This window comes from Mus caroli, chromosome 7 (assembly GCF_900094665.2).
Source record: "Mus caroli chromosome 7, CAROLI_EIJ_v1.1, whole genome shotgun sequence".
Taxonomy (NCBI): Eukaryota; Metazoa; Chordata; class Mammalia; order Rodentia; family Muridae; genus Mus; species Mus caroli.
Window position 1 is genome coordinate 145,294,067 of NC_034576.1, and position 25,497 is coordinate 145,319,563.

Genomic DNA, 25,497 nt, shown 5'->3' on the forward strand with positions numbered 1-25,497 from the left:
TAGTTCATTATTGTCATGATAGAATGCATGGTGGCATGCAGGCAGCCATAGTGCTGGAGAAGGACATTTGGGTCAGCAGGCATCAGGAAGTGACAGAGACACTGGGCTTGGCTTGAGCTTCTGAAACATCAAAACCCACCCTCAGTGACATACTTCCTCCAACAAGACCATACCTCCTAATAGTGCTACTTTCTATGAGCCTATAGGGGCTATTTTCATTCTATCTACCTATCAACTCTACTACTTGTCACCATCCATCATCCATCTAATTATCCATCTATCCTTATGTCTACCAACTCATGCCTCTGTCTCATTATTACCATCCATCTAAACATTCAGCCTCCTATCCAGTAGCTATTCATCCATTTGCCCATTTATACATCTATCTACCCAGATAACACCATCCATTCATCCATCCCTCCATCCATTCAATCAGCTGACTACCCATCCATCCATTCATCCACTCATTCATCTATACAAATTCCCACCTACTATCCACTTCCCATCACCATCCAAGCACCCACCCACCTATAAAGCCACCCACTCATTTCTCTCCAGTTATTCACTCACATTCAGGAGCCTCTCTGTGCCTGGACTCACAGAGGTGAATCAGCTCCCTGTCACACGATGCCCACACATGGGAATGTTGGCAGCTGCTTCTCAGGCTCTGGGTCACATAAGGGCTGGGGCTGGTCAGAGCACATGAGTGGCATGTGAGGTTCTCGTGTGCTTCCTCCCTCCATCTGTACATCTCACAGATGTGATCTGTATCTCCTGAATTGGGGCTTCAGGAGAAGCCTTGTTCCAGCCTTCCCCACAGTGTAACTAGAAGCAGTGGGTGCCTAGAAAATTCTGTGGGCAACTGAGTCGTTCCTGCCTTCTCTTCTGTTCCTTGGTTGCCCTGCTCCTGTTCTGGGCTTCAGCCTTGTGTGGGGCCATGGTGGTTTGGCATGGTGAGCCCTCCAGCTGTGTTGCCCATTTGATATCATGGATATGGACAAAAGTTCTGACTGGGACTGCTCACCATGGCATTGGATTTGGCTAGAAATACCCAATACATTTCTTTTTCTTTTTCTTTTTCTTTTTTTGGTTTTGGTTTTTTTCGAGACAGGGTTTCTCTGTGTAGCCCTGGCTGTCCTGGAACTCACTTTGTAGACCAGGCTGGCCTCGAACTCAGAAATCCGCCTGCCTCTGCCTCCCGAGTGCTGGGATTAAAGGCGTGCGCCACCACGCCCGGCTTCCCAATACATTTCTATCCACCAAGTGGAGGCTTCATGGCTTAGCAAATGTCCAAGATGGCGTACTGTTGGGCTAGAGGTGTCAGGGATGCTACCAGCTAAGGGATCCTGAGTGTAGTGGGCTGTGCTTTTGAGCAGGCTCTTACCTCAAGCTCTGGTGGAGGTCTGAGACCTTTGAGGTCCCAGGGCTGCTCCTAGGATACCACTTGGTAGGAGAGGAGTGAACTCTGTGGCAGATGGTGGTAACTCCCTGGAAGGGGACCCTTCAGTACTTGCTAAAACTGAATCTATCAGCATAGGGCAAGTGCCAACAGCCCTCCTGCCTAGTAGTGCTTTTCATGCTTAGATGGGGCCTCAGAGGTATGTGTGGCTTTCTAGAGACCCAAGCAAGACCTTAGGCAGCTTTACCACAGGTCTCAACTTCAAACAAAAGTAAGCACTATGTAAGACGAAAGTAAGTTCTGATACCTTACTTGCACTGGCTTGGTGCTGGTGAGGGAATGACAGGGTGACATTTGCAGAGACAGCCTGGTCACCGGTTAACCCTCACACAACCTTGTTAAATTGCGTATAACTGTGGCCCCATGGGGTGGTTCCTGGTGCCTTATCGGGAGGCTGGTCTCCCCTCTGAACACACCCTTCCCACTGTGTTCTTAAGAGACTGTCCTTGGAGCTGTCACAAAAGGGAGCTCACAAAAGGCTGTTTGAATGTGTCTGACATACATGCATACTGCACACACTTGCACACAACCCTCAGTATTCTCAGCCGGTTCCCAGCTTGGCATCTTGGAAGAGGAGAGTGTGGGTGGGTGTGGCCTATGGGTAAGGAGTGGCGGAATGACAGCATGCCTAGCTCCTTCTATTCTACATATGGACTGGCTCAGAAGGAAACTTTCTTCACAAATGACTGTCCAGCCTTCTCCCACAGAGCAGAGCACAGTGGATTCTTGGTGCACCTAGTGAGATGACTTCAGATACAGTGTGCGTGGGAGGGAGGACAAGATGTTAGGGCCAAAGGATGCTGGACAAGCCCAATTGTTTTTGTCCCACCATGACTCTGGGGTCCCTCCATGGGAGGGAATAGCAACACCACCCCAGTGTTTGCATAGAGAAGGCCCTAGATGCCCCTTCCCAGGCTGGAGAGTAAGCTGATTAAGAGGACAGATCTTTATGTGCCCAGATGAGGAGAGGACACCCCAGCATCTGCCTGTAAGATGCAGGAGAGATGGAAGTACAGCTTTACTGCTGCCTGTTCCATCCACAAGGATAGACAATAGTCACCAGTCAGGGGGGGCCTACAGAGAGATATCAGCGGTTCACAGTGGGAAGCTCCATTCCTCATACCCCCTCCCTCCTGCCTCCACCATCCAGCTGTTTAACATTGAGTGTCTACTGCATGAAGAGAACTTTGCCAGCAAATTCTCCCCCAGGCTATGTAGGCATAGATTCTTTGCAACCTACTTTTAATAAGAGTTCAACGTCTCCTCCAGTCTACCACCCAGAAGAGGTAGTGGAAGAGAAAAGTTATTAGGATGTGGGGGAAGTGGAGCTGCTCAGCAACAGTTCTCTAGGGGTGAGCCTGATCTTCTTTGGCAGCAGTTGCGTCCTGTAGCCAACACCAAATATGACTCAGCAGCTGCAGACAAGTCCTCTAGGCAGGAAGATATCACACACAACCCATTAGCTTCAGTCCAGTCCTTTCAGCAGGCAGACACCAGGCATGAACTAGCAGCTATAGTGCAATCCTGAAGGCACTGCAAGGCTCACCAACCAGCCCAAGGAGAGGCCATGAGGCAGTAAGCTGTGGCAAGAACCCCATGAGCAGTTCTTGGGCGAGTTTTTCTCAATGGCAGCATTATCACAAGTTGAGTTCAATAATGCTATATAAGGCAAACCAATGCATGTGTGTCGTTAGAGAAGAAGAGCGATGCGGAGCAAACCAATCCAGTGCTTCTCCTCCACTGTCTGTGGGGTCAAATCCATACTCCTTCACCAAAGGTCCTTTCATGTGTTTGCTATATCAAAAACATCCTTTCACCCGTGTGCCCCAGCAAAACATCATTTGACATAATTAACTTTCCAAACACTAGAAGTTTCCACATCAGGGCTAACTGAAGCGACTCTGTGGAGACACTTTGAGCCCTTAATTGAGTGTTCTAGTTTGATTTATGTTTCTGTGATTTAACACTGACCAGAAGCAACTTAAGGGAGGAAAGAGGTTTATTTCACCTTCCAGGTCCATCATTGCGGTAACTCAGGGCATTTGAAGCAGAAATCACAGAGGAACAGAGCTTGCCGGTTCACTCAGACTCATGATTAACAAGCTTTCTCACACAGCCCAGGACCACCACCCTGCTACCACCACCCTGAGCTAGTTCTTTCCGAATCAATTAACAATCAAGACAATCCCTAATAGACATGCTAAAAGGCCAGTCTGGTCTAGGCAATTCATCAATTAGGGTTTTGTATCTCAGATAATTCTAGGTTGTGCCATGTCGATGGCTAACATTGTTTAGGATAGTGGGCACCTCCAGTCTGCTCACTATTTTTGCTCAACTCTACCTAATGGCTCCATGGCAGTGCACACAAGATTTTAGGATTGAATGAACTAATTAATTATGGGAAATTAATCAGAAAAAAAAGATGACATCTGGGAAACCTTTGGAAGTCAGACTGTTCCAGCAGGCCTCTTGGCTGGTAGACTCTGGTCCTTATAGAAGACATCAGCCCTAGTTTTATCGTCATAATAGTCTCAAAGGCACCCCCCCATTGTTGCCCTCTGACTTCACCAGATGAACAAGGAATAAGTGGGCAAGGGGGTTCAGATGGATTGGCAAAGAGTCCTTAGAGAGTCAGCGTGTAAAAGGGCAGGCACCAGATTTCTAGAACATTCCAAGGCTTGGAGACAGGTAGTGAGAGGGTGATCTTCCAGGAAGCAGCCTGATGGGATGTGTGCACACACTCAATGACTGTGGAAGTGGGAGGTGCTTCCTTGATAAAGCAGGAGTCCAGCAGAGAGCAGGTGGCACCCCAGAGTCCCATACCCAGAGTTACAGACCTCCATGGCCTAAGCAATCTACTCAGACTCTACCACAGAGAGTTTTCTCTTCTTGGCTGATGTGCCCCTCAAGGATCCTTACCCACTTCCACAGTCATCATGGGTTTGGTCTCTTCTTGAGACCCACCCATATGCAGGACTTCTTGTGTTTCCTGCTTCAGAGCCACCAGATTTTATTTCCTCAGCTTCAACTTCAGTCCCACCCTGAGCCCAGCCCCTCTTAGTTCCGTGCTCAACAGTACACCTAGAGTCCAAGTCCACCAAGTCTTTGGTTCCTCAACAGTACACCTAGAGTCCCTCTCTTTGGTTCCCACCCTGATCTGTTCTCCCCAACACACACACACACACACACACACACACACACACATTCTCTGTCCAGCTTTTTGGAGAGGTCAAGAACCTCATAGCAGCCCCTTGCCCAGCCTCCTCTCTGCCTCAGTGTCCTTCAGAACAGATTCCTTGTCCAGGGTAGGGCAGGCATCCCCAAGAGCCCTAAACCAACCAAACCAAACCAAACCAAACCACACAACAACAGAACCCCCTTTATTTGTTGTATGTAAATGCTTGTACCATGGCACGTGTGTGGAGGTCAGAGGACAAGTTAGGGCTGTCTGTTCTCTCCTTCCATACGAATCCCAGGGAATACAATCTGGACTGTCAGACTTGGTGGCAAGCAACTTCACCCATTGAGCCACATCTCAAAGGTCCTAGGAGAGCATTCTTCTTCTTATCTTCCCCCAGGACAGACCTGGACAGTTATGAGTATATATTAAAAAAAAAAACCATGGAAACACACATGAAAGTAAATAGCTCAGTATAATTCGTGCACTCACTATAGTTCCAACAATTCCTAATTCAGAGGCAGTCTGGTTTAATCTGCACCTGACTCCCATCCTCTTCCTGTTGATGGTTTCAAAGCAGTTTTCCTGCGTCAGACTTCTATCCACACATTCTTCTATGTGTAACCTCTGGCAGGCATGGCCTCCTCACACCCTGAAGCTGGTGCAGAGAAGGCAAGGCAGGCCACATCTTACCCTGCCCCCCTCTCATTTTCAGAACAAAAAGCCAAGCAACCGTCCAAGGGCAATGAGGACTTTCAAAGTCTCATTATGAACAAACTGAGTTTTAGGATATTAGGCATGCTTCAGTTGATATATTTGTTTGTTTTTGGAGATAGGAGCTCACTCTGTAAACCTTGAACTCATGGCAATCCTCCTGCCTCAGCTTCTTGGATTCAGGGATTACAGATTTGAATCCTCTGTGAGGCTGTGCTGCTTGAATTCTGCTCTTGCTCAGACTCTTCCAAGTGTGTGTGTTTGGGGGGGGCAGTTTACACAAGCATGGATATATATTTGTATGTGGTGGAGTATGTGTGGTGCACAAGGGTGTGTGTCTGTGTGTACATGTGTGTGAAAACCAGAAGACAAATTTTTGGTGTTGTTCCTCGGTGGCAGTCCATCTTGATTTTTGAGACAAGGTCTCTCTACATCTCTGACTGTCCTGGAACTCACTGTGTAGAAGAGGCTGACCTTGCACTCACAGAGATCCACCTGCCTCTGTCTCCCAAGTGCTGGGATTAAAGGCACGGGCTACCATGCCTGGTATATGTCCCACATTTTTATGTGGGTTCTGGGACTGAACTCAAGTCTTCATGCTTGTCCAGCAAGCAATTCACCAACCAGGCCATCCTCACCCTGATCCCTCCAAAGTTTTTAGTCGGATATAGCTGTAAAGTAATCTTGAAAGGAAACAACAGAGGAGATTATGGTAATATTTTAAACTCACATTAAAGATTTGTTTTTACTTCTTTGATTTTACATCTGTATCTTTTATATCTTGGTTCCTAAGAGACTCAAAAGGATTGCTTATTTGATATGTAAACATATATGTTTGATTTGTTCAGACAGCTGGTGCTGCAAATCTCCAGGTTCTGCAACCCACACCAGATGGAAGATATTTGAAAAACAAATTACTTCTGGATTGGACTAGCACAGCTCTTATTCTTTCCCCAACAATATAAATTAGAACTACTCCACCTAACATTCCCATTGTGCTCGGTATTTTGAGGAATCTAGAGATGGTTTGAGCTACACTGGAAGATGCACATAGTTTCTAAACACAGACTCCCCTGCTTTACGTGAAAGACTTGAGCACAGAGAATTTTAGCCTGGGGGGCGTCTGGAGTGGGAACCTGCCAATATTATTACCTATGGTTCAATTATTTTTTTCCTTTGGATATTAGTGATAATGACTGTCATGAACCTTTATTGTGTGGCTCTGTTAGAGTATAAGTCAACCAACAGAACCGCGATGTGTTTGTCTTTGTGTGTGTGTGTGTGATGGACTCACAGGTGTGTGAACATGCGCTTGTGAGCATGTGCAGAAGGCAGCAGAGGGTCTCTGGTGTCCTGTTATATCAATCACTCTTTGCCTTGGCAGGGTCCCTTGTTCAACCTTAGAGTTTGAGTTTTTCAGTTAGGCTGGAGCCAGAAGTCCCAGAGTCTTTGCCTACGCCCTCCCCTGCCTCACACACAAGCATGCAGAAGGTCACACCTGGCATTTATATGAGTGGTGGATTCTTAACACTAGTCTTCATGCTTGAGAGGTAAGTTCTCTTAACCACTGAGCCATCATTTCAGCTGCTTATCTTTTGCTAATATAAGCCACGTTGTAGTAAGCACACAGGTTTATATGCTTATGTATACTCACTCTTTTCTCTCTCTCTCTCTCTCTCTCTCTCCCTCTCCCTCTCCCTCTCCCTCTCCCTCTCCCTCCCTCCCTCCCTCCCTCCCGCCTTACATAGCCCAGGTTGGCCTTGAACTTACTATGTCGGTGAGGATGACCTTGAACTCCTAATACTCTTGTAAACCCCTACCTCTCAAGTACTCAGATTACAGGTGTGCTCCACCATGCCCACCTTCATCTTCTGTTTTTTTCTCGTTTGTCTTTGGGTCGGTTATTAGTGGTGGGATTTCCAGGTCAAAAGGCACATACGCTCTTGCTAAGGCTGCCAAGATGCCCTTCCCACGGGTGATTAGGAAAGCACCTGCCACCCTGGCCTCTCCCAAAGATTGTGCCGTCAAACATCTGGAGTTTTGCCAATCAGATAGTGGGCCACTGGTATCAGAGTGTACTTTTAATTTGCATTTTCTTATTATGAGTGAGGCTGAGAATGTTTTCCCCCTGAGGCACCAAGGCTGCACGCATGTCTCTTTCCCTGTATTCGGATCCTGTTTTCAGCCCACTCTCCCACAGCACCGGCTGCCGCAGTCTGCTGAGGCTTTAGATGGTCCTTATGTATGAATGATTATTATTAATCCTTTGCCTGTGGTGGTGAAAACGACCTTGTCTCCTATCTCTTACTTCCCCTGCGGCAACTTTCTGCTTTATCTGCCGCTTCCGGATTTCACAGCGCAGTTGGAAATGTTTTCCTTAGTGACAGTTTCTTGAGGCAGGTGCTCTTCCCCCACATCCTCATCAGACCTAGGTCCTTGCATACACCAGGCACACACTCTACCTCTGGTTATAGCAACGGCCCCTCACCTTTGTTCTTTCACCAAAGCCTTTGATCCACCTGTTCTCGCATCCTTCCATCACTGTGATAAACACCAGGACCAAGAGCAGCTTGGGTGAGGAAAGGGTTTATTTCAGCTTACCAATTACAGCCCATCTTCAAAGGGAGGCCAGAGAAGGACCTCAACCAGGAACCTGGAGGCAGGTCTGCTCAATATTCTACATAGCACCAACTCCCATCAAAGAACTCATTCACAACCAAGGAAGTTGAGCAGAAACCCCAGAGGAACGCCGCTTGCTTGTTTGTTCTCAGGCTCATGCCCAGCTACCTTTCTTATATAGTTTAGGCCCACCTGCCCAGGAAACAGACACCGCCCACAGTGGGCTGTGTCTTCCCACATCAACTAAGACAATCAAGACAATCTTCCTCAGACACACCCACAGTCTAATCCAATTTAGGCAGTCCTCCTCCTAATTCCCTTCTCAGATGACCCTAGGCTGTGTCAAGTTGAGAACTGAAGCTAACAGGACAGTATCTGAAAGTTATTCTTGTACGTGATGTGAGAGGCGGGTGTGGCGGATCACAGGAGAATGGGATTTTGGGATTGTCCTGGGATGCAGGTGCCCTTCCATCCCACACAAAGGCCAGTGTAGCAAGAGCCAGCTGCACACACCTTCTGACTATCCTCACACCACCACAGGACATAAGGCTCCTTCTGTGTCACTCTGGAGAGGTACAAACTTAAAGGGAGTACATGTAAAACGCTCAGGCAGCCCCGCGGGCGGTGTCTACCTGTAAAACCCGCAATCTAGCACTTGCCTTTGACCCCACTCTCAGTGAGCACCACTCTTGGTTTGTCCCCATCTCCTCCATCCCATTCTCCGCCGCCAACAGAGGCTTCTGGACACCCAAGGGTTCTGGGCCAACACTTCCTCATCCTGTGCCGGAAAGTGTCCATGTGTGGCCTGGGATGCCCTTTTCTGCCTCCCGCTCCCTCTCTAGGGTGGGTTCAGATAGCGAGAAAAAGGATGCTTGTGATTCGTGGTGGTGGTATCTGCTGGTCCCAGGTTGGAGGACCTTAGAGCCAAGCAGGCGGGAGGTCCTCGGGGTGCGGGGAAGCACGTGCGCCCAGCAGGTGCGCACAGACGGGAACGCGGAGATCAGCCTGACATGGCTTGGTGGAGCAGGTAACCCGCTGGCTGAGCCAGGCCGCAGGTAAGCGCGCGGTGGCGCCCAGGGGCGGGGCGTCCTGGGGGCGGGACATGCCATCCCGGGGGACCAACCCCGCCCCCGCCCCCAGGCGGAGCAGACAGCGGCCCCCCGTGGCTGGGCTGGCAGCAGTGGCTACCCGCACTGCGCCCTGCGCTCTGCGCCGCCTTCACCTCAGCTCCCAGGAGCGGCGGGGTCAGGGGTCCTGTCTGGCCATGGACACGGCCTCGTCCCCGCCCAGTGCTGAAAGGAAGCGCGCGGGTTGGAGCCGCCTGCTAGGCGCCCGGCGGGGCAGCGCGGGACTGGTCAAGAAGTGTCCCTTCTCACTGGAGCTGGCCGAAGGTGGCCCTGAGGGCAGCACGGTCTATGCGCCCATCGCGTCAACCGGAGCCCCGGGGCTCGCGCCCCCCATGTCGACCCCTGTGTCGCCCGCCCCGGCCCCTGCAGACCTCGGTCCACGTCCGCGGGTGAGCCTTGACCCGCGGGTCTCCATCTACAGTGCGCGCCGCCCGCTGCTGGCACGCACCCACATCCAGGGCCGAGTCTACAACTTCCTCGAGCGCCCCACGGGTTGGAAGTGTTTCGTGTACCACTTCACCGTGTGAGTAACCTCCCTGCACGCACGACTCTTAGGGCTGGTGCCACTGTGACCCTAGGGGAGGCAAGGAAGGGCTAATCACAGAAAGCAGAAACCAGACTGGGAGTCTGTCCCTTAAACTCGGGGACTCTGCTGTGGCTTGTGGAGGGGGACACTTGCAGTACACCAACCTAGGAGCTCCTCCAGGCCATTCACTTGGAATAGAGGGACAGCGCTTAGATGTTAGTCCCTACAGGAGGAGTAAGCAAGCTGGAAGCCGACCTTTTGGTGTGGGTCAGCTGTGACAAGAGACTCAGGAGCCCCCAGGAGTGACTGGTGTCTGTGTGCAAGCCCATTCAGGCCTTGGCTGGTATCTGTGTCTTAGGCACTCAGAGCAGCAGGATAAATTAGCAGGTGCATTGGTGTTGCCCAAGATGTCCACAGGGAGTTCCCACAGGTTCCAATAACCCAGGCTGATGAAAGCGGGCTGGATGCCCTGAGCGAGCCCAGTCGACATTGTCCGAGAACAGCACCTGCTTTAGGGAACAGGAGAGGGAGCTGAGCTGCACCTGGCCCTCACTGCTACCAGGTGGCTCTTATTCTCACAGGCTGCCTGAGAGGGGCAGGGCACTTCATTTTTCAAGGGCAGGGTCACAGAAAGTCATCTCCAGGAATGGTCTGGCTGCCCTCCTTGCTGCCTCCCCTGGCCACCTCGAGGCAGCACTTCCTGGCTGCCTAGTTTCTTGGTGCCCTGCCAGCCTCTGGCTCAGGATTCTACTCAACCGACCCCGCAGCTAATTGCTTTGGATGTTCCACTAGGTGACTTCCTTGTGGCTAGTCTTGCCACCTGGGCAGGGGAGGACCTCCACTGGGTGTCCAGAGGTCTGTTTATGCCTCTGAGGCACAGCAAGAGCCAGGCTCACGAAAGTGAATTTGGATGGCCGTTTGCCTTGCAAAGGGAGACAATGATCGCCCAGGGTATCCAGGGAAAGTCTCTGGACACCCTGTCCCCACTGGCATTCTTGGTATGTCCTTAAGGCCACCCAACCCCCTGCCTTACCTCCCAAAGTGCCAGGACCCCTGAGGCTTCATTGCTGGTCTTTCGAGGATGGAGGCACTGCATGTGTTTGCAGCAGGAGTGGGCTTTTCTCAGGGCATAAAGACCCCAAAGAGCCTTAACCACTGTAGGAATGTCTAGCAAACATGGTTTGCTGCTTTCTATCACTTGCCTGCTGGATCCTAAGATCCCTGAGATGAAAGGTGCTGGAGAAGCTGCTACTCTGTTACCTTTTTGTCCAGGAGCCCCATTTGCCAAGGTGAGCAGCCTTCAGACACTTGCATGGAATCCTCCTGGGGATGCAGGTCATTAGAATGAACGTTGTTAAGTTCCTGACTCTGGTGGCCTGGACCTGGTAGAGGAAGAGGGCTTGTCCTGCCCCAGAGGAAGTCTGTGCTTACACTGTGCTTTCTTCCTGAATTGGATTGTTCAGCCCTCGGGAAGTTTGCTCAGCAGAGCTTGCCTTTGCCCAGCCTCCTCAAGAGCCAGGAGCCAGGAGCCACTGAGCCCTGGTGGCTTCTAGATTGGTGGTCTAAGATCTTCTTTGTCAAGGAGAGGGAGAGAGATGCTAGCTCCTGAGTGGTGGTTGGTGAATCTTGCCCAGCCCTGGCTGCCCATGGAGTTTAGTTACAAAGAGGGAGGGGTAAGTAAACTGGGAGGACCCTGCTGGGTACAGCATGTGGTTTGCTCAGACTCTAGGGGGAGGGATCTCATCTCCATCACCTTCAGGAGGTGGGCAGGACCCTCTGGGTCAGGCAGTTTCTGGAAAAGAGTCATGGCCAGCAGTTGGAAGCCTAACATCTTTATAAAATGCATGGTCATGCTGGTTGTCCCTGGTGATGTTCTAAGAAGCAAATGTGGCTGGCAAACTGTGAGCTCTGCACTTGGTAAGATGGACCCTTAAAACATACAGGGATGGTTCTGTGGCCCAAAGGACAAGCCTGCTTTGGAAAATCAGGGCATGAATGTGTGGGGGTGGAGGGGGCGTAGGGGTGAGAGCCAGTGTCCTGCAGTCTCTGGGGTATGCTTTCCCACATGCGTATGGGGAAACAGACCCGGACATCCTGGCCCCTCCTTGGGGGACCCCTGCCTTGGCCCAAGTAGAGCAGCTCTTCCTGTGTCTGTGCTGATCTTCCCTGCGTGACAGGGTCAGGACACTGGTCCCCAGGCACTGCCCTCTGCTGCTTGGGTTCCCACCCCACCCCCCTCACCCTAATCCTATCTTGTGGCTCTTTGTGTTCCCATAGAGAGCAGCCCCCTTCCTAGCCAAGGTCACAGGGGTCCAGCTGCCTTGCTGTTGGGCCTTGGCCAGGGTTGGGGGCAGATGTTCCAAAGTATCTACTCTGACTGTCAAGCTGCTTGGAGACCCTGGTTGTGACCAACAGAGGGGTTTAAGAGACACTACCCACCTCCCTCATTTTTGAACCTAAACTTGATCATCCTGTCTCTATCCTCTCACAGTTCTGGCTTGCTCAGTTCCCTGAGAACTTTTTGGTGGCTTTTGCTAGTACCTCAGGGAGTTGATCGTGAGTGGAGCTTACAGCTACTCCTGGTAGTCAAATGGGCTGGCCTTTCCGATTGCAGGGGCTGCAGTGTATTGGTTATGACTCTCATGGAGTGGCCAGTGGGCAATTAGTTAGCAGACCTAGGAAGATGGCTGTCAGGATGATGGGGACAGAGCAGTGAGGAGACTGCAGGGCTGTGTAGATGACCAAGTCTTTCCTTCTGGTTACTATAAACACCTCTACCTATTCTTCAGCCCTAGATAAAATTTGAAGCTTCTCCACATGCCATCTCCTCTGGGGCCTGGTCCCTTGGTGTCATCAGCTAACTCTCTTGGCATCTTGACTTTCCAGGTACACATAACCCCTCAACCTGTCCTCAGACCCAGCCTTGCATTTCTGTGTACACTGTGTGCGTGTGTGTGGAGCACTTCATCTTGGTTTGCCCTGTGTTGGGTGGCCATAAACATCCCTTGTGGCAAGGCTCCCAGCTGGGTAGTAGGAAGAGACAATCCCATGGAACTCCGACCTGAGGAAGAGCCTCCCTACCCTGGGCATGAGGGCATGGGGACCTATGCCAGGCCAAGGTAGTACTGGGAGCTGCTGAGGCAGGGAAGAACCCCATGGTGTCACAAGGACAGGGCATTGTCAGGCCAGCTGCTATGGCCTCTGTTTCTCAGTGAGTTTGGTGTTTAGAGCCCTCTGGTGGCAAAAGTAGTGTCCAGAGCTCACGCTTCCTGGGTGTGGTGTCCCCTTTGCAAACAGTGCTTACTTACAAAGCACAGTGCAGGGTGGCATCCACAGCAGGCCTGCCTAGCAGTGAGGAGAGCTGCAGCTGCCTCTATCAAGTGGCTCCTGAGTAATAAGATGCACAGTTCTGGTCATGGCCAGTGTAAGGGCCCCTGTTCCTCCCACCCTCTCTTCTGCACCCTTATCTAGGAAGTAGACTCTGATTAGCCCCATGGTCCCTCCTGGCTCTGACATTCCAGTCCAGCTGTTGGCTCCTATGTACCTTGCTGTGATTCATTTCCCTCTTCATGAGACTGACAGGCTGGGGCAAACACCAGGGCATGTTCCAGGACCAAAAGGAGTCCAGGTGGTATGGGGATGGGTGGTCTGTCCCAATGAAAGGTTGTAGAGAAGCTTCTAGAAGCTCTTATGCCTCTGGTAGGGAGAATGAAGGGATAAGTGCTGGCCACAGGGGCCACTTGGATGCTGAAACTAAGGAATAGTTACAGAGGGAAAGTGCAGGCCCTTTTGACACTGTGGGGAAGCATAAGAAGTAATAGGTAGAGCAGGAGGTAGGCTGTGGTCCTGCAGGGCCTTAGGGCCAAAGAGTAAGTGGTGCTACTTAATAGATTACGCCAGCTAAGCTCTGCTCACCCTACCTGAGGCACTCAGGGATGTATCCTCCTTGCTCTTCCTCGTGGGAATCCCTTTTCATAACCCCTCGGAGTATGCAGAGCCCCAGATTTCTGCAAGCCTCAGAGAGGAGCCAGTGGTTGCTCTATCAGCAGGGTGACTTTGGCCATCACAAGACCTGACTTTTCATGAGGCTTCAGAGCCCGTGAAAGGACTGCCTCTGTGAACACGTTATCTTCTGCTATGTGGCCCAGCCCCATTCCCTGGCCCTGCCCAGAGGCCTCTTGAGAGGTGGAGGGGACTGTAGCAGTGGCTCTGTCAAGGGCCTGTCAAATATGGCTACTTGCCGTGTGCAGCTGGGAACCCTGGAACTTGGAGACAGTAGATTATCTGCCTAAGGTCACACAGTTGGCTATGCCCAAGGAGCCAGGAGCTCCCTCCTCATAAACCACACGCTGATCAAACCAAGTAAGGAGTGGATTGCTATTCTTCTGGGAGTAGAGTCTCTGAATGGAAGGAGCCTGTCCTGTGGGAATGAGTTGGAGTCCGACATGACAAATGTCAGACGCAATACACACTCTGTCAAATGTTCAGAAGCTGCTTCCTCCAGGAAGCCTTCCCAGGCACATATGTGCTCAGTGCCTCTGTCTTTGTCCCCTTGCCTTGCCTTCTAGCACATAAAGAATCCATTGGTAAAACTGTCTTTGTGTGTGTGTGTGTGTGTGTGTGTGTGTTAGCAAGTGTCTTGATGTTCCTGAGTGTTAAGAGGCCATACAGGCAGGGCCACCTAGAGCTGTCTGGCTCCTTTCGAAGGCTTTCTTCACCTTTTACTTTACCCCACACTCACAGCCTGGGCTGTGGCAACTGCTGCCTGGAAAACTCTAAGCCCCATGACAGGCCAGACTGATGACATCTGCCTGCAGTATTTTTATCCAGTGGCATTCCTGAGCTTGGGAAAGTGGTGGGTAGACGCAGAGGCTGCCAGAGGGCTTTTCAGTGGCCTGGGGATAGTCCTGAGGTTCCGACCCATTACTGTTCTAATAAAGCCAGGGCTTCTGTCTTAGCCACTGCCCTGACTGAGCACAGGCAGATCTGAGGTAGAAGCACTCACATGGTGCTTGCCCACTTTCTGGCTACTTCTTGGAAAGTCCCCAGGTCTGGTTGTGGGAACTGAGCAGAACACACCTGGATGTGGTTCCATAAAGATCCAGGCAAAGGCATTGTGTCCTGGAAAGGAGACCCATTTGTAAAATCACCCACCCCATCCGTCTGTAGCAGGAGTGAGTGAATGGGTGTGTGTGTGTGTGTGTGTGTGTGTGTGTGTGTGTGCATGCGTGCACCTGAGTATGCTCACTCCAATTACCTTAGAAGCAATACGAGGGTTTCAGATCTCTGGGAACTGGAGTTACAGGCAGTTGAGTTACCATGAGGGTGTTGAGAACTGAACCCTAGTCCTAACCAAGAACAACAGGTGGATTTAACTACTGGGTCATCTCTTCAGCCTCATATTGTGTCTATTTCTATGCTAGGTCCGTGCTGTTTTGGTTGTTCAAGCTATGAAGCATTGTTTGTTTTTAAAACAGGGTCTAATGTAATGTAAGCTGACCTCAGACTCAGACTATGTAGCCAAGGATGACCTTAGACTCTTGATTCTCCCTTCACTACATCCCAACTGCTGGGATTACAGATGTGCACTAAACACCCTGTAATAGATACTATCCCATTTGTTTTAAACCTTAGCCTCTCCTTTCTGCCTCAGATTGAACCCAGAATCTTGTGCATGCTAGGCAAGCATTCTGCCAGCTGAGCCACGTCCCCAGCCTGAGGATATTTCCAAGTTGTCTATTATGCTATCTTCAGCAATGCTCTTTGGGGATGCAATTTCCTGATCCATTTGGGTTCTTCTGTGGCCCCATACCAATCTTCGGACTTATTTTTAGTCCTGTGAAAATGCCACTGATATTCTGTTAGTAGCTGCATTGAATCTGTACATTGCTTGTGCAGTGATGGACATTTAAACATTTTCTTTTGGAGCCACAAACATGCTATGACCATCTTCTGCATACTCTTCAATTTCTTGTAATGTTCTTGTAATGTTCACTGTAGAGATATCTGCCTTTTTAGTTACCCATATCCATCCTTTTGTATCTAATATGAACAGGCTTTATCATGATTTTAGTCCTAGCAAGTTAGTGGTCAGATATGGAGCTCTATGAAGTTTTAAACATGTATTTTGTTCTGTACATCTTTGTTAAATTCAATGACTAGTTCTAACTCTCTCTCTCTCTCTCTCTCTCTCTCTCTCTCTCTCTCTCTGTGTGTGTGTGTGTGTGTGTGTGTGTGTGTGTGTGTGTGTCTTTGTGGTCTCCCATGTGGTCTATACTGTAGGCCATTCCCTGTGCTGGTGAGAAGGTATTTTGTGAACAACTTGTAGATCCTTTTAGTCTATAGTGTATTTTAACTCCAGCATTTTTGCACTGACATTTTCCTGGACTGCTTGTCCATTGATACAATTTGTCCATAACTGTCATTCTATTAGATAATGTTTCTCCTTTGAGATCTAATGGGTACAGGAATTCACCTGTTGACTCCATCCATTGGCCAGGATTCCCTGTCTCTATTTAGTCTTTGACTGACAGTTGACTTTCCTGATGTAAGTGCGCCTACTGCTTGCTTTTGCTTTCATTTACCTGAGTTGTGTTTCCCATCCTTGAACTTTCAGTCTCCATGTTAGTTATTTTTATCACTGCAATGATACAATCCCTGACAGAAGCAATTTAAGAAAGAAGAAAGAATTTATTTTGGCTTACAATTTGAGCTAGAAAAAGACCAGAGACAACATTTGTTTTTTCTGAGCACCACTTGAAGCCTTTCTTATAGAACTAATCTATTGATGAGTTCTTTTAGTTTTGCTTGCTTTAGAAAGACTTTTTTTTTTCTGTAGGATAGTTTTGCTGGGTATCATATTCCTGGTTGGCAGGTATTCATTCATTCATTCATTCATTCATTTCCTTTTAAAACTCTGGTGGTATCATCCCATTCTTTCCTGGTTTAAAAGGCTTCTCACTGTTAGTATACTGAAGATTCCCTTTTATGTAACTGGGCACTTCTCTCTTACTATGTTTAGAATTCTCTGCCTTGTATTTTTGGTAGTTTGATGATAATGTTCCTTGTAAAGTATCTTTAATTTTTTTTAACTTTATGTGTATGGATATATTTTGCCAGCATGTGTGTTTGTGTATAACATGTGTGCAGTGCCTGCAGAGTCCAGAAGAGGGTGCTAGATCCATAGAACTGAAGTTACAAATAGTTGCACACTCTGATGTGGGTACTGGAAATCAAACCCAGGCTCTCAGGAAGAGCAGGCAGTGCTTTCAACCACTAAACAGTCTGTCCATCCCTGTAGTGCTTTTGGTTGTATCTATAGGGGTCCTTAGAGCTTCCTTCACTGGCTTAAATGTCTGTATTTCATCCAAAAATTGTGAGGTTTTCAGTAATTACTTTGTAAACAATTTTATTTCTGCTTCTTCCTGTCTCTCCTTATCCTGAAACATCCACAATGTATCTGTTTACTCACTTTCTGCTCTCCTATAGGTCTTGAAGTTTCCCTTTCCTTTTGCATATCTTTGGTCTGACTTTCCTTTTTGTTAGACTTGTATTCAGGCTCAGAAACTCTTCTGTCTGGTCTGTTCTGCAGCAAGACTCCTAATTGTATGCTTTACATCATATATCTTGCTCTTTCAGACCTGATCCCCTACCTCAATCTGGCCTTCTGCTAAATTTCTCATTCATATCACAAAACAAAAATTTCCTAATTTCTTTATATTATCTTGCTATAATCTGTTTTATCATATTAAGTTTCTTTTAAAAATCACTAGTTTGAATTCTTTGTCAGGCAGGCTATCTTTTTTCTCTTCTTTGGGATATACTGCTAGAGAATTACTAGGTCCTTTGGGCTCCTTCACTTTGCCCAGAGGACTTTAGGATGTAGTGTTCTCCAGCAAAGAGATACTCTACTCTCAACCTCAGGTGTACCATGTTCCCACAGGCACCCTCCCTCTGCCTGGCCTCTATCCATAAGCCCCAAGGAAGCACTGCTGGTGGCTGTTTCTTTCCCAATACTAGGTGCCTACCTTATATCTGGCCACCTCATCTATAAGGAGCAGGCCTTTAGGTTTGTCCTCTAGGCTTCTTGCTGGTGGATGCCTTTCTCTGCACCCTCTTTAAACTATGTTCTTGGGCAAATCGAAAAGCCACTCAGAGTAACTTTCCAGAGTACCTCCTCATGGAACTTGCAATTAGAAAGCCACAGTCAGTGTTGGAGCAGTGGCTCAGTCATTAAGAGCACTGACTGTGGATCCAATGGACTCTGGTTCAAATCCCAGTAACCGTCTGATGGCTTACAGCTGTCTGAAGTATCATTTTGCTGGGCAAGCGGTGGTGCATGCCTTTAATCCCAGCACTTGGGAGGCAGAGGCAGGTGGATTTCTGAGTTCAAGCCCAGCCTGGTCTACAGAGTGAGTTCCAGGACAGCCAGGGCTATACAGAAAAATCCTGTTTTGAAAATAAAATAAAGCAAACAAACAAAAAAGAAAGCCACAGTCAGATTTCCTCAGCTGCCTAGAGGCCCAAGCCACCTCCAACTTTCTTCAGGTTTTACCTTTATAGAGGACCCCCTCCAGCAGCCCAGGGACCCCCCACTTTATCTTGGGCCAGAGTACAATTTTTTCCATGTTGGTTGCAGCTTTCCAAGAGGGAGAGACCCTTATTCCCATGTTTCCTTCACCAAGATTCCCCATTCACCTGACAGGGGAGAACCTGGGGCCCAGAGGAAGTCCATTTGTGCCTAAGCACTCCCAAGAAGTGATGTGTTTAGAGCTCGGTAGCCAAGGCAACTGAGCCTTAAAAATCCATATTAGGAAATGCAGCATCTCAAACCAGATGTCCCCATCATCAGATGGCCAAGGCACAAAATAGTCAGATGGGGCTCGCTGGTCACGAAGCATGCTGAGATCACTTCTTAGTGGGCCGGAGAAACAGTTACGTGGGGGGTGCCACATGGACATCGTGCCACTGTGGCAAGGGACCACACCCAGGTTTAGGGTGAGTCTTTAGTGAAAACATCATCATGGCACCAGGCCCGTTAGAACACATCTGCAATCCCAATGTGTGGGAGGCTGAGGCAGGAGGCTTTCCACAAGTTGAGGCCAGCCCTGGCTACATATCAAGACATTGTCTCAAACAAAGCAAAACAAATAAAAATTGCCTAAAAGACCCAGGAGAGGAGGAATGAACAAATCCTTGTTTGCTCCCTCCACTGGGGATTGTCTAAATATAACATATTGTAAGAAAGGAAAAAAGACCTGCTAAAAGCTGCAAATTTGTTGTAGGTACTGATGTGTATGGGGGCTGTTTGTTTAGCTTGCTTGTTTTTTGAGACAAAGACTTCCTCTGGTTTGCCTGGCACTAGATAGGTAAGTCCAGGCTGGCCTCAAAGACAGAGAGAGTCAGCTGCCTCCGTTTCCTGAGTGCTTGGATTAAAGATGTACTACCATGCTGAGAATGATTCTCAACTAGAAAATAAAAAAGAACAGAGCCTATGGATCCAAACAAAGCAAGTGTACCAAGAGGCAAATGTGGACTCTCACATCTACACAGTTGCCTCTTCAGGACAAATGCAAGGCTCCCAGAGTCCATGCCATGGGGTGGCATTGTTTCTCTCGTTGCTCTGAGGCTACTTACTGTTTGTGAGTTGTCGGTGAGGGCTAGTGCATAGTTACCATGACAACATTTAGAGGGCATTGATCCTGAATCGGCTGGCATATGAATGACAGCTATCAGTATTCATGATTGGACTTTTCTGTTTTCTGGAATGGCAGGAAACAAGGTCTCCTCAGAAGCTGTGAGTCTACCTATCCCCAAATTCCCTTAACTCTAGAGATCTAGAACTCCTTGGGAATGGCTGAGCCTACAGCCACAGCAGGTGCCCAAGCCAATCCTGGAGCAGGAGGTGAGGAAATGGCCAGTGGATGCCAGGGCACAGCACAGGACTGGAGAAGACTTGAAGGTGTGTCTTGTTGGAGTGGGTCCGAATGCACTGCAGAAATTCAGATCCCCAGTTGTCCTAGTGAATAAGGGACAGGACCTTCCATCTCTTTCAGAGATGAATAGGTGGTAGCCCACAACTCACCCAGCATATACCTGTCTTGCTTCCCGCTGTAACAGTAACCGGAGAAACCAAAGCACTGAAGAGGTCCCAGCTTTGAGGGGTGGAGGGGGGAGGTTCCTTACCAACTCCTGCTAATGTCTAAAGCTCCTCATGGCTGATCTACACCATCATGGGTCCTGGTGAAATCACAGATTCGGCCTTGAGGGTCTCAGTTACCAACTTGTCCAAAATCTAGATGGGTGGGACAGCAGGTATTGGGTAGAATTGTTCAACTAGGACTTACATTGCCATCACTACTGGAGGAGTAAATGAGCTGGGTACAGCCTCCTGATCAAGCTTTTGGGAAATACTATGGCAAGAGGAGCATGCTTTGGTGCTCATGGTGGAACTGAGGTGTGCAGGTCATGATGGAGGGCACCTGTAGGACTAAGGACTGAAATATGCAGGGGAGGAGGGACAGGTAGAAGGACTGGGAGAGTGTGTAGCATGTGCCCTCTCTTGGGACCTGATTAAACAAATTGCAAAACCCAGTTTGAGATTACCTTGCTCGAGGGTATGCTCCATTCTGCAGTGGTTGTCACCTGTTGGGTCTATGTCTGCTGTGTGAGCTGGCTCTGCCCAGTGAGAGAGGGTGAGGTGGCTGTGATCCCTCTATGGTCAGTTCCCTTGCTCCCTGAGGACAGGATGCCAGGAAAATGCTGGGATGGAGCAGATAGACTGAGGCTTATGCCCAGTGCTCTAGTGCTCCTTCATGCCAGCCCTGTAATATTGGCAGAGAGATGGGAAGGCCAGGCTTCTGGGAGTACTTGAAGGGACCTAACCAGAATGGCCCATTGTATCTGTGCTTACAGAGTTGTTATGTGGCGATGAGCATAGGAGCTGAGTGCTGCCTGGAATTGGCCCTGTTCATGTGACCTGGAACTCTGGAGGACTAATGTTGGGGAGCTAGCCAGTGCTCAGGAGAAGCAGCATGCTCACCTGGCTCAGAGAGTGGTGAGGAGGCAGGAGAGATGTAGAAATGCTAGGGCAAGAGTCAGGGGAGGAAAACCAGAGGACTGTTGGTGAACCTTGGAAGACTTACAAGCTTACAGCTTACTTACAGCTGCCCTGGCCCTGCTGGAGGCCCCCAGGAATGTGTGTGTGTGTGTGGGGTGATCACATTTGTAAGTCAGAGAAGCCACCTGACTTTGGCTGAAGTCACTTGCATATCTAGTATAGTCTGGTGTCTATCTTGCACTTCTTGTTTTTTCGAGACACAGTTTCTCTGTATAGCCCTGGCTGTCCTGGCACTCACTTTGTAGACCAGGGTGGCCTCGAACTCAGAAATCCGCCTGCCTCTGCCTCCCGAGTGCTGGGATTAAAGGCGTGCGCCACCACACCTGGCTCTATCTTACACTTCTTGAAAGGGAAGAAATGCCTAGTGTTTTTCAACTTTCCATACTGCAAGTCAGTGGTCCTATCTGTAGACAGCCAAGGCTTGCAGCTGCCTTCAGTGCTGACCTGAAGTCCAGAGATCGTTGCCTGGAAAGTGGGCAAGGACTCCCCACCCCTTCAACTCATCCTCCTCTCCTGTCTTGCTTTTACTTCCTTTTTTTCTCCCCTTCTCCTCCCACCTTCCATTCCCTCCTTCTCCCCTTCCCATCCCCCTTCTTCTCTCCTTCCCATCCCCCTCCTTCTCTCTTCTTCCTTCCTCTCCTACTTCCCTCCCCCTCCCTAGCCCTTCCCCCACCTCCCTTTACCTTCCCCCGCCTCCCTTTACCTTCCCTGCTTCCTCCTCCTCCCTCTTCTCTCCTCCTCCCCCCTGCCTGAAGTTTTTCACTTGGTAACTGGCCAGGCCCTTCCCAGTTTCCAAGTAATGAGGCATGCATAAAAGTCTTTGAGGTGGTTTTTGTTCTGTAGGGTCACTCCTACAGAGTCCCTCTCTCCCTCTCTGGGGACGGGCTATAATATCATGGTGCTTGGTCCAGGCACAGTGAGTTTGCTGTTTACTCCACAGGTCCTCTAGAGGACAGCCTGGAGTGGATTGCTACCTGTTGTCACTCACATGGTTCTGCCCCTCCTTGAGCGGTGAGACTGCCTGCTTTCAGACAGTTCCCTCTATGCAGGCAAGAGTCTCAGGAAAGCCTGTGTTCTTGTTCTGTACCCTGGCTAGGTGATTCAGGGCTGACAGAATCCAATATGGCTTGCCTTCCTTCCATGGCTCAGTGGGGTAGCTGTAGTCTACACACTACATCTGGGTCCTAGAATTGCATTAGCCAGATGGGCGTGGTTATTCTTTGTTTGTGAGAACCTGAAGGCCAGGGGTGTGTACAAAACCACACAGGAAATTTGGTGTCTTTGAGTCAGACCAGATTGAACACCTGGCTACCAATGACTGGCAGCACTAGCTTTATAGTTCAGGAGCCCTGCCTGGTACTCTCACAGAGCTCTCTGATCTCAGGAAGGCTGGGATTCACTGAGCACCCAGACAAGTTGTGGGTTCACCCTCTAGGGTTCTGTATGCAGTACACAGTGGAGGTTTCCAGAGAAACCATAAGACCCAGATCCTCCCAGCCAAGTAGAAAGCAGAAAATTGCGAGTGACCCTCAAGTGACCTAGTCCCTGGGAAGACAGGATGGACAGAAGGCAGGCCCAGGCAGCAAAGGCAACATGGTTTGCCTGTGTTTCTCTGAGCAGACAGATACAATGACCATCTTTCTGGGGGGACTCTGTTGAAGGGAATCAGTGGTACAACTGTGGAACTTGGTCTCTCAGGTGACATTGGAGAACAGGAAGTCTTCATGCACACAGAGCTGGCCTCTCGCCTTTGCTGGATTGCAGAATGCCCTCTTCTGAGCAAGAAGTAGTGGCAGGCGGCAGTTGAGATGGGTGTGGCACCATCCCAGAGCCTTCGTACTGGGGGTGTGTGGCCTGGGAGGTCACCTTGCTTTGGGGCTGTTTCCTCACATGTGGACAGGGTCTGGGCCTCTATCTCAGGGATGCTAACAGGTCATGTGATCATGTGTTTGGGCATCTCAGGGCTCCTCATCTTGCTATGTATGACCATTTAAAGGCCCCCAAGGCTACCCTCTCACTGCCCAACACCTCTGTGTCTCTGGCATTGGAGGGAGTTATTTCTAAGTGGACATATGAACATAGTCATCTCCTTGTAAATGTTGAGAATATCCTGGAAATAAGGTCTGTAGGGAGGCAGTTCTCCAGAGCTTAGAGGAGATAAGCTATGGCAACCATATAAGCTGATCTGGAGTAGGGCTGAGACACGCTTGCCTCTAACTCTGTCCAGATAGTTTCCATGACACTGAGTGGGAGAGGCCCAGATGGGAGTCCATATTTCCATGTGTGCACATGTGTGTTGGGTGGGCAGTGTGGCAGTCCACAAATACTAAATGGCTATTTCTATGTGGCCCCTGCTCCCAAGTCTGGCTTCTAGGGCTCAAGAAGTTAGAGTGTTAGACTATCACAGGATGCATGGATGGATGCATGTCTGGATCAGTGGGTGTGTTGGTTGATTGGATGTGGTGTTCCTGTGAAGAGGAAAAGATGGACAAGGGTATGGGTGTGTATGTCAGGGACAGGGGTGTCATGTCAGGGTTTCTGTCTTTCTTGTAACTCTACCCTGACATTTACACTTGCCTGGGAGTGCCTGGGGGAGAGCTCTGGGTTTCTAGAAAGACTGTTCCTGGTGACCAGAAGCAGTGAGCAGCCTCTCAGGCTCTCACTGTGATCTGCAGGCAGCTGTTGTATCCCACCACGTCCTCAGAAAACCCTTTCCATGAGAGAGAAATATGAGTTTCTAGGGCACCAGTGGACCAGTCTCACAAGAGAACTCTGGGTGTAGGTGGCCTGGCAGGTGAGAGCCTAGCAGGCCAAAGACCAGGGCAGTGCAATAGTAACAGCAAGCCGAGAGGTAAAATGAAGGGAAGAACTGGCCAGTGGTTCACAGGAACACAAAGGAGACTCTCTACCAATGGCATGGGTGATTGGTGCTGTAAAGAGAGGGCAGAAACTCTGTCCTTGCAGTTGGGCCAGACCCGACACCCAGAATCCTTCCTAGTTAGCTGAGCAGCTATGAAGCGTCTTAGTTGGTGAGGGTTGCGGCTGACCTTAAATCTGTAGCACTGCCGGTGTCACTGCCGGTGTGACAGCTGTGCACCAGAGAGCTGAGGGCAGCAGAACCAATGCAAGGGCCACCGGGAACCACCAGGAAATGTCTCAACTGCCACAGAGAAAGCACGGGAGTGGTGGTGGGGTTCCAGGGTCCCAGGTTTGCATTTTGACAGAACGGTGGGGCTGGCACTCTGTCCCAGGCCCATCCCATGATCTTGGGTGACCTGGTGACCCCCCCCTGCTTTGTTTCTGGGACACCTGATCCCCACCTCACTTGGCCAGGAGGTAAAACACAAGACAGGTATACAAAGGGCCTTTGAGAAGTCCCTGCCAACCTGTGCAGTAATGATGGTTTCCCGCTAAGTGTAAACTTGCCCTCTCTGTCCCAGACCAAGGTCCCTGGGTTAGCATTTTTGAGGTGTGGCACCTCCCCAGGCAAGTGAGAATGTTCTGGCTGTCCTTGGCACAAGGGCTGGGGTGGGGAGTTAGGGAGGAGACTGGGGGCTCTGCGGCTTCCCAGCTTTGGTTCCCAGGACGGCCCCACCTCTACTGTGCTTATCAATGCTTCCCTGGCTGGCTGCCTGTGGCCTCAAAGTCATACCGCCCTGGGCGGGTGTCCTTGGGCAAGCCAGCCTCTTCCAGGGTTGGGGACAAATGGCTGTCATGTGTGGGGTATGCTTAAGTGCCAGGCACCTATTGAACAGGACACAGACAGGCTCACAGAAGTTCAGGGGTACCAGGCTCACACAGGCACCTAAGTGTGCTCTCAATGTGTCTCCTGGAGGGCCTCAGCTGGAGGCCAGGGCAGGAACTAGCCACTGCAGGGGGCCGTGGAGCTATCAACTACATCCTTGGTCAGCATATACTCCTAGCTAAGCAACTTTTCAGTGTCTGAGCAGCACCTGGGGCTCCTGACAAGATGAACTTGCTGCAAGATTAACCCAAAGCTGCAGGCTCTGTCTGCGGGGCACTGTGAATACTGTGCACAGACAAGGGACTCAGGGTCAGGTCAGGGCATGTGAAAGCAATGTTGGAACAGCTAGGGCTGGATTTGACACTCATGGAAAAGTGTCCCTCACTTTGGTAAGTGACAGGATGCTTACCCTGGGGTCAGGATACATGCTCATCTAACATGGAAAGAGCCAGAAAGGGACATTAAAGAATCCCTGTTGTGTTACCAAAAAACAAACCAACCAAACAAAACAGAGGTATTTCTGTATTTTGGATAATTAACAGCTCACCATTAAAAAAAAAAAAAAGCTAATAAGAAACCTGCCCTGCCCCCATGGTGGTGGGGAGTGTTTCCGATATTTTAGGTGGACAACTCTTGACTAAATAAGCTTTGATCCTTGAGAGGGTGTTGGGGTAGGGATAGATAGATGCTTGAAGGAGGGGTCCCATAGGCTCCTGGCCCCAAAGCACTGTCTCTCTTTGGGCTCTGGGCCAGAGTCCTAGGTCCTATCCTTAGGGAAGTCTGGGGTTAGCATGATGTGTGTGGGCAGAGCTGTGGTCTGATGAAAGCCAGCTTTTCTTTGGGACTAACTAGTACATGCTTCATGCCAGGAGGACCAAGTGATCTCTGGGCATCTGGAAGCCTGGGGGCAGTAGAGGAACAGCCTAGGCAGGGTGGGTTAGCGGGGTCCAGGTAGCTCACAAGGGCAGGTACCATTCTAAAGGCTTAGGCCCAGAGATACAGGGTTTGGG

The 25,497-nt window shown here is 49.7% G+C and overlaps 1 protein-coding gene across 2 annotated transcripts in view; it reads left to right on the forward strand.

The window, feature by feature from the left end:
- Window positions 1-8,765: 8,765 nt before the first annotated feature.
- The window catches only part of Kcnq1 (potassium voltage-gated channel subfamily Q member 1), a 318,671-nt gene continuing 301,939 nt past the window's right edge, over window positions 8,766-25,497 (forward strand). The window contains exon 1 of one of the 2 annotated variants that reach the window (XM_029479746.1): window positions 8,766-9,025. In XM_029479746.1, coding sequence (XP_029335606.1) covers window positions 8,781-9,025 — 245 coding nt within the window. In that variant the 5' untranslated portion in view covers window positions 8,766-8,780. Of the gene's footprint in view, window positions 9,026-9,135; window positions 9,621-25,497 lie in introns of those variants that run through there. The other variant, XM_021166795.1, reaches the window with a different exon arrangement.